The sequence below is a fragment of the Amyelois transitella genome, chromosome 10, assembly GCF_032362555.1.
Source record: "Amyelois transitella isolate CPQ chromosome 10, ilAmyTran1.1, whole genome shotgun sequence".
NCBI lineage: Eukaryota > Metazoa > Arthropoda > Insecta > Lepidoptera > Pyralidae > Amyelois > Amyelois transitella.
In genome coordinates, this window is record NC_083513.1 from 6,647,419 (window position 1) to 6,666,357 (window position 18,939).

Genomic DNA, 18,939 nt, shown 5'->3' on the forward strand with positions numbered 1-18,939 from the left:
TTTGTAAATTTATAGGTTTTCGTTTTGAACGAGATAAAATTTCAAACATTGCTTTTGTCACACATTTTTTGTTTTTTGATTTTATAGGATATGTCCACACATATTTTGTAAAAGTATCTATTACAACTAAAACGTATTTATATCCTTTGTTAAAATAAGAATATTTCTGAAAATCCATAAGATCAGCTTGCCATAAGTCGTCTATTCCTTTTATAATTGTAAATCGACGAGGAAAATTTCTTCTTGCTGCTTTATGAATTTCATCCACTATGTTTTTTTTGCTCATTGTGTTGGTTCAATTTAAGTTCAATCAAATTATCTATTTCTTGTTTTGTATAAAACGATTTTGACAAACGGTCTGATGTAGCTTTTTCCAATTTTTTTAAATATACTTGTATATTATCATTAACCACTCTTATTTCTTTTCTTAACTCTTGTAGTATATTATCGACGTATGCTTTGTTCACTGCTTCATCGGCTTCATTTGGAGATGAAAGACCTTTTAATTTAGATGTTTTCAAATCATAGTGTCCAGCATCAGTTTTCACCAATGTATCGTTTAAAGTGTCGATAAATTCTAATAATCGCAAACGTTTATGGACGTGATGACCGAACTTATCTACATTCATTGCTGTCTAGATGATTGGAGATCTCGAATAATACTGCTCATTTTCTGTGGCGATAGCTGTTTATGTTCTATATTTATAATTCCAGCTTCTCGTAATTCTTCTATGACTGCAATAATTTCATTATCTACACCACTATTGCCAGCCACTCGTGATCCTAACAACAATTTTAATCGTTCTACCAGTTCGTTGGGATCATCCCAATAAACATAATCAGTATATTTTTTTACTTTTTTCAGAAGTGGAATACCTTTTCCTTGAGGGAGACTTTCTACACTTGAAGTCATATTTTTTGAAAATTTAAATAAAGGCTTAATGACATTAATGTATTTAAAACCTTTGTTACTGTTTATAGGTTTAGATGACTCATAATTACGTCGATGTGCATTAGTATCAATTAGTAACAATTTATAATTTTGCAAGTCCTCCTCTCTGACTTTTTCTAGATCAGGTTTCCTTTTAAATAGTAACTCTCGTAAACCATCTGTCTTCTTTAAAATTCGAGTTCCTATTTTCAGAATGTTATCATTATCGAAAACACGAATATTGCCAAGCATTAGTTTTCCCCGCTCATGCCTAACTCCAAAAGGTATAGCATCCATTACTTCTGATGATGTAGACCACGACAAAGTTTGACGATTATCTGGAGAAGACGCAATAGATTTGAACGAACCTTCACTGACATTATGATCTTCAGAAGGTGTGGAAATTAAAGTTTTGTTGTAATTATTAGGAAAGTCGCTTTCAGAAACAGTGTCATTCGATTCTTCATTGGATGAATAAGACGATGTACTTTCATTTTTACATTTTTTCCCAACAGAGGTGATGTAATTATTTTCATTCTCAACCCACTTGTCATTATTTTTATTGGCTATCAAATTAAGGGGATCAACAATAGGTTTGAAAATTTTCTCCAGTGTCATATTATTTACGTTTTTTGTATCGTTAATCATCCCCACTTTTCTTTTAACAGCTGCTGCTGACTTAACTATTTGTTTTTTAAATGTTTTTTCCATTTTACTGCTTGATATTGTGTTCAGTCGCAGATCACACTTTAAAGTGACCCTACATTATCACTACATTGTATTAAGTATGTTAATCTAAAACTATAAAAGTGTCAAATGCTGACCTATAACATCCTTTGTTTTTATCACAATCCTTATTAATAACAAGATAACTAAAAGGCTTTTTCCAAACTTTTGAACACATTTCACGAAATTGATTCCATGACATATCAGACCCAACATGCTCATCATAAACATGTTTCAAATTAATGTCATCTTGTTTGAATAATACAATCAAATTGGAATTGTCTCTCACTAGTTGTTTAGGTATTTTTGTATATGTTTGATTAATATAAAAACAATCAATTTTCTTATGTCGACCCATAGCAAAATAATCTCTAATGCTGTTCTGATTTTCGCAAGCTACATCATCAAATATTATAATAGAATCAGGTAGCGCTTCGTGAGGACTCAAAATTACACAATTGTGATTGTATTTATGAAAGGTTGTACCAGAAACCATGTTCATAACTTTCTCTAAAAATAAGTATTTTGCTTGATATAAAGATTTTGAATAAACATATAAGTTACAAAATCGCGGACCATCTGTATGTAACAATAAACTTATTACTAAGTTGGTTTTTCCACAATTTGATGGACCACAAACGATACAACGTATTGTGTTCGGCAGAAGGTTTCCGTGTCGTTTTGGTTCTTGTGATGAAGCAGGACAAATACAATCTAATTTTAGTGAGTCTTTTTGTTTCACAAATTTCATTTCTAGTTATTAGCATGTGCTTAAACTCGTCTGCAGTACTCAACGAATTTGAGCGAAATGAATTTAGGTTTAACGAATAAACACGTTTTATAATTTAACATGTAAAATCTTGTTGGTAAAACAGGAATCAGGAAAGCACAACAAAATAATGTTTGATGGTTAGAATGAATCATGTGTAAAAAGTGTGTTCGGTGTGTGATCTTTCCACGAGCTCGCGGGTGATTCTTATCAATTTTATAGTGGAGTCAGGTGAGTGCATTCGACTAATGTTTTGTGTTTAGAATGAATCGAATTTTGTTTATTGGGAATTCTGGGACACAAAATTGTCCCAGAATTCCCAATAAACATCTACTAACATTTTCTTTTATAACTATAAAATTATATCCTTCTTTTGATAAGTTAATGAATCCCAAACGTTTACCAACATGATACGAGTACTTTACTTATGATTACGGATTTATCATATCATTCTAAATGAATATTTCAAATTGTGATTTTTTTTTGACTCTGTATTTAATTTCTGTCAATTAAAAATGTGTCAATATATATTGTAGCATTTATTTGAATAATATCAATTATTCAAATAGCTGCAGCACTCTCTACTTGAAATAAAAAGATACTAAAAGTTTCGTAGCATTGGAACTTTAAAAAGTATAAAACTGGTCGCCAAATGCGCGGGCTGAACGCAAACGGCTCAATAAAAGACGGCTAGTCTCGTTGGTAATCAGAAATGGTCATTAGAATGTACTATAGTGAAGTAAAGATTACTTAAATACCTTAACATACATTAATTGATAAACAATCATGAACCTTAAACTTTAACCAACAATAAAACTCTGGGAAGCAATATATATGGGATTTTTTTATTTGTTATCATTTAAAGCGCTGTGTGATATTTTATATTCACAAATACTCAACCAAATAAGTCTTACTAAAAGTATATCTCCTGTTTTATTCAAACCACGCTATCTAAAGAGAAAGCAGAGGCTTGAAATAAAAAGATACTAAAAGTTCCGTAACGTTGGAACTTTAAAAAGTATAAAACCGGTCGCCAAATGCTCGGGCTGAACGCAAACGGCTCAATAAAAGGCGGCTTGTCCCGTTGGTAAACAGAAATGCCAGTCATTAGAGTGTACGGACATGAATTAAATAGAGTACACATGGGCGACGTGACTTTGTCGGTAATTCGATAATTAATTTGTGTTTGCTGCAGAGGACTGAGTTTAACATCCCAAAATCAGGGCAAACATACCGTTTCACTTAAATCTGTTTGAAATAGTGCTGCACGAAATGGTAGGCATTATCAGTATTATGAGATGCATATTTCTTAGCAAGTTTTAATTTACAATTTATAACTGAATGTAAACTAAATCAATCTGATAATAATTCAGTCTTGTTATCCTTGTCTGTCAATATAAAAAAGATTTATTAAAACAATTTTTCATTTAAATGAAAACTATTATTTAAATGTGTACCTCCGTGGTGATATATATACTGGTGAACGGTGACTTATAACATGTTCGCCTACCATAAATCGAAATTAAATACGTACAAGAACAAGTTCTATACTCTCACTATTTTGTTGTTTAGACGAAAACATTCGCTCCAATTATCCTGGAGCCGAACGGGACGTAATGACGATGTCAGTCCGGCTCATCAATCTATCGCCTGAAAACTGTTACACCAAGTATAGTAAATAGGCTTCTAGACCTAAATGATTCTTACTTTTTGTGCTGTGATATTAATAGATTTTTCTATTTAAATTATCTTTTGTCTGTCTGGTCTATTTTCAGTTGTTGAATTCTAGAAATTAACCGGCTTTTATACAAAAGAGACAACGAAGCGTGCAACCATGACAAACATCATCTTTATCATCGGTCTCCTTGGTAAATGTCTATTTTCCTTGTAATTGGTTAAAGGTCTTATCAAACTTAAATAATAAAAAGGAAAAGGTGATTTTTTTTCTGTTTAGTAAGGCATCGGAAAGATAATTTGGGATCATGGTAGGCTCTTAAGCCATTGTTAGTTCGGCGGTCCCCAAATAGCCACGTAAAGACCGTGAGTCGACTCAGTCAATTTAACCCCAAAATGTGCTGAATCGACTGACATAGCAATTCACTCGATGCAAGTAAAATGTGCTTTAAATGGTGCAAAAGTTCTGAATAAAAAACCTATAGAGAAGAATTTCTAAACCGCACGTTTAATGGACAGTATTTCTCAGCGCAGCGTGGACGTGGCCGCCGCTCTACGGCTCTTTAACTTACAACTTCAGATGGGAAAATTATTTTTCATTAACGCTCCACTGCGTTTCAACGTACTGCCAGCGGAATTAAAATCAATTACTTCTGTACAGTACAAACTTGTAGAAAATTCTCCGTGTCGAGAATTTGCTATTTACTCGAAATTGTTAGCAGTGTAAAATCGTTTATTGAATCTTTTCAACTGAGCCAATTAGAAAAATATTTCCCGCTCGGCAACTAGTCATGCGTGTAATTCAAAGTTGTTTGTTTGTTGCATTCCGTCTTGTTCGGTTCATTATTAAGAGCAATAAAACAGAGCTGCTTCCTTTGGTTGTCTTTATACAATACAATACAAATTATCTTTATTGCCCGTAACAAAATTCCATACTGTTATTGGTAGAAATATACACAAAAAAAAATTAAGCAAAGACGGACTTATCGCTAAGCAGTCTCTCCCAGCTTGTCTTTAGTAGTAATGAGTAAAACGTGGAACTGGGTGGGCAGCATACCTTACAGATATATAATAAATACTTACATACAAAAACTTTAAATATAAACGTACATAGAATACATAGGTACAATAAATAAATACTACATAAAATAAATATACAAAATTATATTATTAAGAAAAATGAAGAAGTTAAGTCGAATATATCTCATCTAAATCTGTAGTGACTTCAAGTCCTTGCTCAAATTACCTATTGTTTGTGAGGTGCGTATGTCACCGGGTAAAGCAATCCACAGGCGCACAGCCTGAACTGTGAGAGATGTAGGTGTTTTGAATTATATGATAAACATTGCTCTTAAATATATAAGCTTTGTGAAATGTTTAAAATATGGGCCTCATTCCCTGCACACTTTGGAATAAATGCAACAACATCCAAGAGACATTGGCAGCTCGTTTGCGATCGCTGATCATAAAAAAAATCTTTCAAGTATCTCGTAAACATAATAGATAATGTTATTCGGACGGAATTCTCTTGAAAAATCCGATATTTTTCACAATGTTTGAAAAATTGTCACCACTTATATAACGAGCGGAAACAGCGAATTCACATTCACCGAACCCTTTTCATGCAGAAATTCAATAAGCTATCGACCTTTGAAGGCATAGCAGGTTATGATATTGTTAAAAGTGGGCCCACGAAGCCACCGACACTAAAAACGTGACTGTTTTACGATGTTGAGTATCGAGCTTTCGTGAAAAATACGCGATTTAGAGATTCAGACAGGCTTAGAGGGTTTAAAAGTAGAAAGACACTGCATTTTTGTATGATTTTGTTGTAAATAACATGTGGAGATTCAGGTAAGAGGTTTGTTGGATTTTTTAAGTCATTGTATTTTTTTTTATCTCCCACATCAGTCTTATCACTTCAAAAATCAAATTGTTTTTAGGGCCTTTAAAAAATATTTAAAAACTATAGCAGACATTGTGATAAAAAATGTAGTTACAATATTTTCATAGAAACGCAAAAGTGAAGTGCATTAAAAAGTACCTACCGACTGAAATAAAAGATCGTCTTAGTAACATCTGTTTTCATCTGTATACTATGCAAGAGATATAGAAGTGACTTTAAGTATGTTACATAGAACGCAAGCATACTTCAGTTTCAAACAGTTAAGAAATTGTAAAGAGAGAAAAAGCTGCAGTAACTCTTTAAAATTCATATGTTTTCTCACATCATGCTCAGTTGTAGTCGTTTTCTACCATCGATAAAAGTGTCAAGATGGTCTCTGTACTATTTTAGATTTATCCCGTGTAATATATAGAGTTGGCTCCATTCTTCATTTCACTCATAAAATTGAAAACATGACAGAATTTTCAATTTAGTTGTGTCGCATAGAACTGAATTTTATATTATTTCTATGATACATTTTCTTTTTTAAAATTTCATTGAAATATACGTGATAATCATACCAATACTTTGTTACACCGAAAATGTTATCGCTAGTTCAACCCAGATATAATTCCGATGATCCGACATGAGCTTTTTTTTAAACCATATCACAAAGTAAAACATTTATAAATTGACATAATATACGGCTAAATACGAGACGCCTTAAAAGTAACTATATAAAAATAGTGTGATGTTATTTGTTAATCATTTTTAAAGATTAATCTTCTTAAACTTTGACGAAATTTCTAAGATCGAAATAACGATTAGTTCCCAAAGAACAATCAACGCTCGCAAAAGCAAATTTTCAATATTTATGCTACTAAAATGCTGAATTATGCAAAACCTAAAAGTACAAAAGTCTGAATATAAATCGTTTGGTGCCTATGGGCAGCAGGTGTCAACCTCCCATTATCAAATACACACCCGGCCATCGGGTGCTATCGCGGCCCTGTCATTTCGCCAGATTTATAGTTCACATTTGACCCAACACGCTTCGACTAAAAGCATTTATGGAACTTCTTTTACTTACGATAGCATTACGTATTCAAACGACCTAATATCACGTGCGGTTATTATTTGACCGGTTTTTTAAATGTTTGTTGCAATTGCATTGCGCTAGAGGTTTTAGTTAATCTGCAGTATATTTGTCTAGAATTCGTTGTGTTTCTTTTAAAGCGTTTATTGCTATCACAGCATATACGTATAATACCAGAATATATCAATATTATATGTTTAAGAAAAGTTACTAAGTAGCTGCTCATATCTGGCTATTCGTAACTTCAGGGTTTTAGTGCAAATAAAGAGTTATAATAAGTGATTTTTAAATAAGCAATTTATTCAAATTAGCTAAATGAATGTGACGAAAATCATTATTTAAAAATTTCGAGCAATTCCAGATCATTATGCCGAATATGGTCTTTGACTATTTTCGTGATTGTTGGCTTTGTTTATTCAAAACATAAACATACCTACAATATTATCACGTCTATATATTACGGGGTAGACAGAGCCAACAGTCGCGTGAAAACCAAAAGGCATATTATAATGGAATTGAGATTCAAATAATGTCAGGCCTTTTAGACCATTGCCGTTCTATACTAAAGTGCCGAAAACCACACGGCATTTGTTTATTTAAGGACGTGATATATTAATCTAAATGTTCTTATTAGCAAACAATGTTTCAATACTCTCCTTTTTTTATTTCCACAAATCAGAAACACTATAATTAGTTACCGGTACAAACAAATGCGATTCGGCGAACAATTTCAACTTCACAAATAGAGTATGCACACGAAATAAACAGTTTTTATTTTACGATAGCACAGTATTAAAGTTTCAAAGTAATCAATTTTATCTAAAACCGGGGCAGCGCCAGCTTGGACTATAGATTTAAATGTGCAAATCGAATTAGTTCTACCTCGCAGCTTGTGGATGCCTGTTCCCGTTTTTATTATTTTTAAATGAATTCGTTTCCACTGTCGCCTCGTTTTGTAAACGTTTTAGTCAACAAGTTAAGCCAATAAAATGAAACCAGACCCATACTCTAGAGGGCTGTTTAACTTTAATAATAGCTGCGCTCCTTACAAAGTCTAAGTTACAAAGAAAAAATTAAGTAAAAAAAATATTACCGAAACATTTCGCAAAATATTAATTAAATTTTCTTAAAATGTTGAGTTAAAACATCTTTATCATTACTTTCCCTACTTATTATTATCGGTCCATAGTACGTTAGCGAATACAGTTATGTCTTCGGGTTCTTTCAAAATGTCATATTATTTTCATCGAATGGTAAAACTAGTTCCCCTTTTCCTCCAATCGTTATCCTAGTTGGTTCAGGGGTCGCGCAATGTATTCCCGTTGTCGACGCACTGAGCAGTAAGCGTTGAAATTATTGGAATTTTATTTAAATAAAAAAACTATTTGGACGGTCTGAAATAGCCGTTAGAATGTACAGAGCGGCACGTAGGTATTATATCAAATACGATACGTTCACTTCTATTACTTATGTCGTGTGTTATTAAATTCTTTCTCGGGTGATGGCAATCTTCTTATTCAATTACTCGGCTCGACAATGCCTCTCAACATATAAGGGAAATACGATCATTGAAAATTCTAAGGTTATTTCGTTTTATTTGGTTGTCAAGTGATATGTGTTTACGTTTTTCGTTTCATAAAAAAATAGAACTTGGAAAACATGGTTAATTTAATTTTCTTTCGGTGCATTACCGTTAATATATTTATTGCCAAATCTATTCACTACATGTAAAGTATCATATGAAAATATTATTCCGAATTATATGATTTGCAAGCCGTCTAAGTGAGACTTGGTTTGTAACCTTTCCCGCAATAATAAGTAAAGCATTTTTAATTTTACTTTTTTGTAACAAACAATTAAAGTACGCAGACAGAATATTTATTATTTAACCCGGTGCATGTATTTTTTTATTAGTTCTTCTTTTTACAATTAAATTTTAAAAAGAAAATGTTACGGCAATGTTATGTCTATAAAAGATTATCAGGTACGTTAACGTGTACGTAAGTAGCTAAATTAAAAATCGAGTATATGTTTGGTAATTTAATAATGTGTAAAAAAATTCCAAGCTCAGCAAGCTCAGGTAGGGTTGTCCATTTTTTCCTAAAGGTTTATGCAATCTTATTGTCATTACCAAATTTAGAGCTAATATCTAAAAATATACCTAATAGTGAATAGGCTACGATGAGAAGGAGAATAAAATGTAAAGAAGTAAAACTGGGCAATATTATAGATACATACGATATTTTTTACATTAATATTGCCAATATTTTTACATTTATGGCATATAACGAATATCATATTAATGGACAAGACAGAACATCAGGTTGTCTGTCCATAAATAGTAACATCACATAATATCGAGCTTAATAATACTAATACAATATACTTTTCCCTAAATGAAATCATCGTCAGCCAGTTTCTCGAACATATTTCTTAGAATCGAATATAAAAATGGCCAAGAAATACACATATAAAAGAGGCGGTAAAGGCTAGAGTGGGTCCGCTCGAATGATCAAAACTGGGAGATCTGTCAAACGCAGATTGCTTTGGAAAAGGAGTTAGACAGGCGGGCAATATCCGTTAGTAACCACGAAATATGATCGCGTCCGGGCCCGGGGCCCTCAAATTCCAATATCATGTAATAAGTTACCTATTAAAAGTAACTATGACGGGCAGGTTTCCTAACTACATGACGGCTATTTTTATATCTGTTGGATTAAGATGGAATAATTAAAAATGTATAATATCGTCTTAAATTGCAAATTGTTATTAGTCAAATAAGGAAAAGGGCTCCGAATGAAATTCTATCATTAAATAAATATATATATATACGGGACAAATTACACTGATTGAGTTAGCCTCGAAGTAAGTTCTTTGAGACTTGTGTTACGAGATACTAACTCAACGATACTATATTTTATAATAAATACTTAATATAGATAAACATCCAAGACCCAGGCCAATCAGAAAAAGATCTTTTCTCATCATGCCCTGGCCGGGATTCGAACCCAAGACCTCCGATGTCACAGACGAGCGTATTACCGCTGCGCCACAGAGGCCGTCAAATCATTGTCATCCAACTAAACGTGCACTTCTTGTAGTGTTACTCTGCCTATCGAGTAAAGATAAAATGTGTGATATATAATATGTTATTATTTATACATCCAAATAATAATAGCGCCACCCAAATTAAAAAAAAAAACTCCTTTCCTTATCATGTGCATGTCGCATCCCACTTTACTCACTTTCCGCTTGGAGTATTTCATAGAGAATGTTCAAACACCCTAAGGATATGATAATTCGATTGGCCATTGTGCTTTATTGAGGTCGGTGTTGTGTGCCTTAGGGGAATATAAATTTAGAAAGGTAAAAGCGCACTTTGAAAGAGGTGCCATAATAAATTCTGAAATCTGTTGTGCGCGAACGAAAAGTGTTTCAGTATAAATTCGTGCTTATTAATTGAATAAGAAATTGGCATTAATTTTAATAAATACATACGTCATTTTTTATGTATCCATGATTGCTCGAAACAATCCAGATTGGGATAATCGTCATTGTACATATTCTTCTAAATTCAACGAGTGTTTTGTATTTTGTAATATATATTTTCGTGCGCAATAAAGAGTTTACAAACAAACAAACAATTAACGAGTAATTAGTGAACCTTCATGCCAATTTTCAATAATCCTCCTTTATATATTTAGTAGTTTAACGAATTTTTTCCAAATCCGTTGATAAGTGCCAGTTATTTTATTTTAATTTTATGTGTGTCATAATCAGGTTATATCCCTACTAATCGTGAACGAAATAGATTTAAAGTTTTCATGTTTCGAAATATCCTCTGAAGATGTAAGTGATTCCAAGAGCTATCCATCAGAAACACCATAGAATTTCCTTCGTTAAACTTAATCCCCATATTTGGCGAGATCACTGTTCCGCCTGAGATATTACGTGGGACGTTTTTTAAGTTTTATTAAGCAGTAAGTAATCCTGAGACCCTTTGGCTTAACTGACAACACGGTTGGGTAATGAAGATCCATCCTTCCTAGCCGACCATCACTTTTTGGAGCGAAGCGTTTTTGCTAAAGAGGGATTAGCGGAACCCTTCCCGGGGCAGGATTTTCTGAGATGCTTTATCATTGGGGTTTCCTACTAACATGAGGTTAACTTGTAATCTTGGCTTTATTTGGTCGTTGTAGCTACTTAATGCCTTCAAGCTCGGTAATGAAGCGTTTTTATGAACTCGCCTTTATTTGATTTTCGTCATTGTTCGCCTACTTTTTGATCTTTTATTTTCATGCAATTAATGTTCTTCGTTTTTTTAGTAGTTTAAAGAGTATATTTTGATCGAATAAGCATTTATGTAGCTATAAACTGTGATCACCTGTGATCCCATACTTGACTTACTTGACTTAAGGTCCTATGTCCCCTTGCTAGGGCAGAGGGCATCCACAGTGCGTCGCCATCCCGCTCGGTTGGGGGGGGGGGGGGGGGGGGGGAAGCTAGGGTATGGTCTTGGTGGGAATTGCTGTTTGTGAGGACAGTGTTACCTACAAAATGCCAAGAAACCTTCTGCTGTGTTAAGTGGCGAAACACCTTTTTTATAAAGCAGAATCCTGGCCAGTCCGAGTCATCCACGTCCACGCCGTCCCTCCTGAGAACTGCTGCAACCGCACCTAATCACTCGCTTACCCGAATATAAATTGATTATAGAAACAGAGATAGATCCCATAGATGAATCCGAATTAATTCAAGTGTGCAAAAACTTTAAGTCTTCAAAATTGCCATAGAATAATTCATAACCCTTTAGATAATAAAAAAAATATTTATTAAAAATTTTGATTGTAAGTATATGTTAGTAAACAGAAACCTTAAGACTAATATAAGCTCAGAAAATACCCAGAGGTACTTTGTGGCGTGCCACGGAGCGCCTCTGGAAGACAAAACAATACGTGTGTTTACACCTAAAATCTTGAATTTGTGGTTTTAAAGTAAATTATAAAAAATAAATCGTTATTAATACGAATTACATTTATTAATTTTAAAAGTTCATCAAAAGTTAATACACACTTAATAATTGTTAATATATGATATATAATATGCAAACAATACATAATATTGAACGTGGCCTATTAATCTTTACAAAACTGTTGGCTCTGTCTACCCCGCAAGGGATATAGATGTATTTATATGTATGCATGTATGTATGTATACATAATTTTCAATGAGTACTCGTCTTTTTTTATCAGCACCAATAAGTATAATGAAGAACTTCAAAAAATTTATATTCCCAGATACTTAATTTTTGTTGTGAAAACCATAGGTGAAAACGATATTAGTATTTATTATTAATAATTTTAACTAAGTCTAAAGAAAGTACATAATTTTAAAATCTATTCGATCACATACCCTATTCATTGTTTTGTTTAGAATCCTCGCACATATGCGATGTATTAATAAATGGACCATGACTAGTCTCATCTAGTAAATAGAATCTCATGTTGTTTTAACAAAGAAGCCATTATTGTAAATCAAGAAATATTGAAAAGAAAAATACCTACGCTCACGTTGTTTACATCAAAACGCTGTAAAGAAAAGTCGCTAATTACCATTGGACTAATAAAAGAATTCTGACGTTTCAGCAAGACTCCGGGGGCTAAAACGTGGCGTACTGTGAAAAACGTCCAGTCAATTTGTGAGCATTTGTCTACCGGACTATTTGCCGGGCGGCTGCCCACCGAGGCCTACGCGGTAAATCAGCTTACATTTTTAGGAGTCTCGAAGGAAAAATGGCGACTTATATTTGAACCACATAATCTGTTATGTTTTTCTTTAATATTAGTGTTATTTAGCGTGGTTAGACATAGATAATTAATGTACTTTATTATTAATAAAAATAAATTTCGTTACCACATTGCGTTCGGGTTTAAAAGAAAATTAGAAAATACACATAGTACATACATACATATAGTCACGTCCATATCTCTCGCGGAGTAGACCGAGCCAGCAGTCTTAAAAGGCCACGTTAAGCTGTACGGTAATGACTACTAAAAATACTAGGTTATTCGGAACAATAAAAACTGTAAAAACATAATAACATTAAAACCTAAAATCTGGTATAAAATAAGCGCTTATTTTATACCCAATTTTTCTTTATTTCATGCTACCAGCTGATGCTGGTTACGATTTGTGACTATAACATTAAATATTTATCGAATTAAAGGTTGTGTAGGTCAGACAGAAGTCGCTTCGTGCTAAAACTTGACTTACCCAATTCAGGATCAAGGTTACACGCAAACCCTGGGGACCTCTTCAGAGAGTAGAGGTGACGCAAAAGGGACTAATGCCATAGGCTGACTATGATTAAACTTAAGTACATAAACTTAAGTATTTTTTAACTGCTTACTTGAATGGAAGAAAAAATCTATTATTGCTTTAAGATAAATTTAATTCTTTAAAACGTTTTTTTACCACTGTATTCTCTGTTCATATTATGGCCAAGCACTAATACAAAGTGCTCACGTATCTTCACAGTTTAATAACTGTAAACAATTGTTTTCAGCTTCATCGGAGCCATTCAACTTGTAGAAATGTCCGACCGCTTTATTCAAGTGCGTGATTACATTGAGTCGACATTTGTATGTTATTTTTATTTATTTACTTATTTATGTACACAGAAAACATAGAGGCTGATAATCACAAGAAAAAAAAATAATTTTCATTAGGTTTAACATTAAGTAAGACATTTAAAGTACTTTTTATTCTTCTGGCTTATTTTTGGTGACACAAAAGTCATGTTTCTTTTTCTCTACATATTATATTTAAAACATGTTTCTTTTTGATTTTAGGAGATAATAATAGACAGGTCTATATATGACTATCAAGGGTTGAAGACTATGATGAGATCAGAAGCAAATAAACTGGACCCAGTAAAGTTTCAAGTCAAAACAATGAGGCAATAATTTATAACATTCAGTCAGTGACTATAAGATTAGTTATTGGACAAAGCCGATTATGATTCCGGCTATGTTCATTTCGCTGATTTTCGATTAGTACGCGGCTGACTGGCCGTCTAATCGCGTTAACTCAGATAGCTACTTGTTATCTGATTGCATTGTAAGACCAAGATGAAGTGTACCGAACGTGACTACAATCTTAGACACGACTTGCACCAACAAAATGTCTGATGAAATACCGATAACTTCTGTGCATCATTGGGTTAGCGTCATCGAGATGTATGGTAGAGCGCGCTTAAGTTAAAAGCATTAATTATATAGTAGGTATATCAAGGTACCCGTTATATCGGGTTGTTAATAGATAAAATTTGATCTGGCTGAGCAAGTTAATGAAATGTGGATGCAGGACAACTATGTTAATTTGTCTAATGGTCAAAATAGCCATGTTTTTTCGCTTTACATAACCATAATAACTAAAAGGGTAGTCACGTCAGCCAACATATAAATTTATTATATCTTCTTACAAATCAAAGATTTCCTTAAATTGCGATTGAAAAGGTGCTTTTGCTGATATTTGGCAGCATATCTTTTATATTTACTGATGTAGGAATTGACCGTTAGCTGTTCTTCAATGAAGCAGAATTTGCCGAAAACTCCTATTAAACGTTATAGGCGTAGTGCATTCTATGATGCATTATTCCAATATAAATCGAAAGTTACGCGCTCTAGGTACTTTACCTTCTATATTACTCGTTACGCTACTACATTATGATTAAAATATCTTTTAATTAAAATGCTTATTTAAAGTTATTGTCATCATACCATATTTACAGACCATAGTCACTCACTCTAAGGCCTATAAAGTCTGTGCACCTATTTCTAAATGGGAAACTAATAAAGGATTCCCGTCACGTCGGGTCCGTCTCTATCGCAGTTTTCAATCCCAACTCGAAACTAGGAGATTTGTCACGTACATTGCAACTTTTACAAAGGGACCGTATCATTTCTTAACCTTTTGTTGAAGCTTTACAATTACGTTCGAACGATGAATATTCAGCGACGTAATTTTAAGATTTATTTAACTATATTTAGCCCGCGGCCGCATTCGTGACGATTTTGTAGATTTTGAAGCCGGAGACAATAAATTTGGTGATCATGGTATCCAGTTTGGGTTTGTACAAGATGAAATTATGAATAACAAAATAGGTATGATAATTCATTATCGTTTGAAAATATTTTGGTCTTTAAGAGAACCGGAAATATGCTCTGACAAGAGCCTTAGTTACAAATCATAATCATTAGGCAGGTGTCGATATTTAAAGAATAAAAGCAAAAATGTATGTGTTTATGTGCCGTGTGGTTCCCGGCACTATTACAAAAAAGAATAGGACCACTCCATCTCTTTCCCATGGATGTCGTAAAAGGCGACTAAGGGATAGGCTTATAAACTTAGGATTCCTCTTTTAGGCGATGGGCTAGCAACCTGTCACTATTTGAATCTCGGTTCTATCATTAAGCCAAATAGCTGAACGTGGCCATTCAGTCTTTTCAAGACTGTTGGCTCTGTCTACCCCGCAAGGGATATAGACGTGATCATATGTATGTATGTATGTATGTATATGTTTATAGTGGTTGATTTATATCACCAAGGTAAATTTTCACTTTGACGTATTAATGAATCTTCAATGGACGAAAGCCGATTTCCTCACGTCACGACTGTAGCAATCTACCGCAAAATTAAGTGACCAAACGAAAGTATCTACGCGTTACATGATCAATGAGTGTGTCGCTCGATCACAATCCATCAAGTCGCGGTATTTGGACCAGCAGTCTAGTCAGCCAAGCTTGCTCTCAAGCGGTCCAATTTTACATCACCGGCGACAATAGACCAAAACCTGTCGGAAAATAAATAGGTTATTCGCCTTCAAACAAAGGCCGTCTTTGTAGCTACTCAAGGTGACACTTTGGTCGGATTAAAGTTATCGTCCCCTCGCAAACAGAATACAAATGCATGAACGCTACTTTTATAAGCATCTGCCTCAAATATCCTTTCACTTTAAGAAGAGGTTTCCATTATCGTAAAAACTTAAGCGCAATAACAAAACTGCAATTGTCATTAATCAAAGTGGCAGACTTCTTGAACAAAAATAAAACACGCCAAAAGTTAATTATTAGGAGAGGAAGTCGTAAAATTCATTCTTTGTTGAACACAAAAACGAATGCGGATGTCTTCGCCGAGCACTCGCTCTCCTCGAGGCTCGAGGCTCTGTTCTTTAAGATTCACAAATTCATATTCTAGCTGAGGTAACCGAATCATTTTCTCATTCTTTAACTTGGAAAAACTGACTTCTTTGTACCACTGCTCGTTATAAACACGTAAAGGCCCGCCGCAGGGTAAATATAACGAACTCGCTCATTCGATATTTCTTCATCGTCTGTCAAATAAACGAGCACAATAAATGTTTATTGTCCTCGAATTACTCAAGTGAGAAAATATATAAAGAGAAAAGAATGGAGCGCGCGGAAGGGACCACGACAAAAGCGATCCTTCTTCGGACCACCAGCCGTGACGCCGCTTACATTAAGGTTATCGTCATCCGCCAAACTGAATACAAAGACTCGCCTGGAAGAGCCCTGTGATTCATGTGACCGGCTAGCTCTATTATGCGACAATTTTATATCGAGAGAAATACGGGCTCGATATTGCCTTCGATTACAGTCTCGAATTGAGAGAGCGTTAGCAATTGAATACAAATTACTTTCCCGTTTAAAATGTGTCATTTAAAAGGAAGGCTGCAATAATATTAATACAACTGGGTATAGCATGTGGGAGACAAATCCGAGGTCGTGGCCAGCCTTATCTCGAGCCTTTGGATTCTCCCCAGAGCAAACATTATCTAACTCGGCATTACTGCCAGCCGATCTGATTTTCTCGGCTGTATACACAATAATAACGTTATTGGATAATGTGTCAAGTGTTTTATTTTACATGGGCTTCCGTTTGCTAAAATCGTATCTCAGGAGTGTAATAAAAATACTAAACACTAAAATCAGACTCAAAACAGTGAATAAATACTATTTTAGTATGTAAAGTAGACTTAACAATGAGACTTAGTTGATAGATGTTTACTTACCAAATTGTTAGCATTTAACAAATTTGAAGCAATCCATGAAATTTGATTCTTCGTCTTTTTCTCACTTTTATTATTTTAAATTTAATTCAGTAGTACAAAAACAATATTTACATGATATCAATATTATTTGACCAGAGACCGATTTGCTAAACCACTAATCACAGTACAACATCAATTGAAATTCTAACGCGGCGAATCAAACTAATTTGTAAAGGATTACCCGCTCAAATACCGTGTTTACATGTTTTAGATTAATGAGGATTGTTGTACTTTAATTACAATTACTCATAAAAGTAAATGCCTAGTCTAAACTAAAAGTTACATTTTTATAATTTTTATTACAGTACTTATCTCATAATCACTTCTGTTGGACGTAAGATACCTACATATATAAATATTGCATTCAAAACAGAAGATTTATGCGCAAAGTATATTGATACAATTTGTAACTCAGAAAGTAAATGCAGGCCAATACTGACATAACACTGGAAGGCCAGAAATTAGAATTTGTTGAAAATACAAAGTTTTTAGGAATTATAATTGATGCAAAGCTACAGTGGGGTGCTCATATTTCTAAACTATCCAATAGACTTAGCTCTGCCGCTTATGCTGTTAGGAGGATCCGACAATTGACAGATGTAGCTACAGCTAGGCTTGTTTATTTCAGCTATTTTCATAGCTTGTTATCTTATGGTTTACTTTTATGGGGTAGCGCGGCTGATATACAAACTATTTTTATAATTCAGAAAAGGGCCGTTCGCGCAATTTACGGCTTAGGACCAAGAGACTCGTTAAGACAACTCTTTAAGAAAATAAACATACCTACAGTAGCGTCCCAGTACATTTTTGATCTTATAATGTATGTTAGGAAAAATACCTCTTTTTTTCAAAAAGTTAGTGCCACAACTGATAGAAATTTACGTAATAAACATAAATTAGTCATGCCGTTTCATAGGCTTAGCAAAGTCAGTAAATCATTTATGGGGAACTGTATACGATTTTATAATAGGTTGCCGGAGTCTGTTCTTGATATGCCCAACCGAAAATTCAAAGAGTATGTAAAGAAAGTACTTTGTGGGAAGGCTTATTATAGGACTGATGATTACCTTAATGATAAAAACATCTGGCTCGAGCTTGGCACAGGAACCTCGTAATTAATTGTAGTTTAATTTGAACTTAAATCAAAATTTCAGTACACTCTGTACATAAATCTTTTTAAAATTGGCAATCCATAATATATATATATATTTTTTTCTTTTTTCAATATTAAATCGCATAAATATATAAATCTCCCGTGAACAATGTATTCTCCCGTCCACATTCTATTCTAAGTATAATTTAATATTGTGAAGTTGACGTTGTTGATGAAAATGCTGCAGTGCAGTTTGTTACCGCTTCTTCTGCACTGACGCCTTGGAAGCGGCAGTAAACTTAGTTTTTAAGTAATTTATTTGACGTCAACCAAGTTGTTAAACCATACGACAATTATTAAGCGATATAATAATATCCTATAATAATGAATAAAAATTTTAAACACATACAAAATGTAGTTTTACAATATATCTATGACATTTTTGATACCTACTTTAAATAAATAGCCATTCTATAAAACCTTAATGTAATAGTGTAAATTTTCTATAGTTAAAAAAGGTTTTTAAATATCCATAAATCGTTGCGTATCGGGAACGTCATCGTATCCCAGCCCCAAAAAAGTGTTCTGATGACACCGTGTGGCGGCAAACTGTAGTTTGATTCGGTCACTGTTTCC

At 33.7% G+C, this 18,939-nt stretch overlaps 2 protein-coding genes across 2 annotated transcripts in view; both read right to left on the bottom strand.

The window, feature by feature from the left end:
• Positions 1-625: 625 nt before the first annotated feature.
• LOC132902128 (uncharacterized) lies at positions 626-1,642 on the bottom strand. Its single transcript, XM_060946068.1, has one exon. The coding sequence runs from the start codon at positions 1,640-1,642 to the stop codon at positions 626-628; it is 1,017 nt and encodes a 338-aa protein (XP_060802051.1).
• Positions 1,643-16,818: 15,176 nt separating this feature from the next.
• Positions 16,819-18,939, bottom strand: part of LOC106136360 (lachesin-like) — a 48,106-nt gene continuing 45,985 nt past the window's right edge. The window contains exon 9 of the mRNA XM_060946208.1: positions 16,819-16,973. Coding sequence (XP_060802191.1) covers positions 16,819-16,973 — 155 coding nt within the window. The remainder of the gene's footprint in view (positions 16,974-18,939) is intronic.

Bases quoted from the DNA above. Each gene is read 5' to 3' on its own strand.
- LOC132902128 (XM_060946068.1), bottom strand. From the start codon at position 1,642: ATGGAAAAAACATTTAAAAAACAAATAGTTAAGTCAGCAGCAGCTGTT.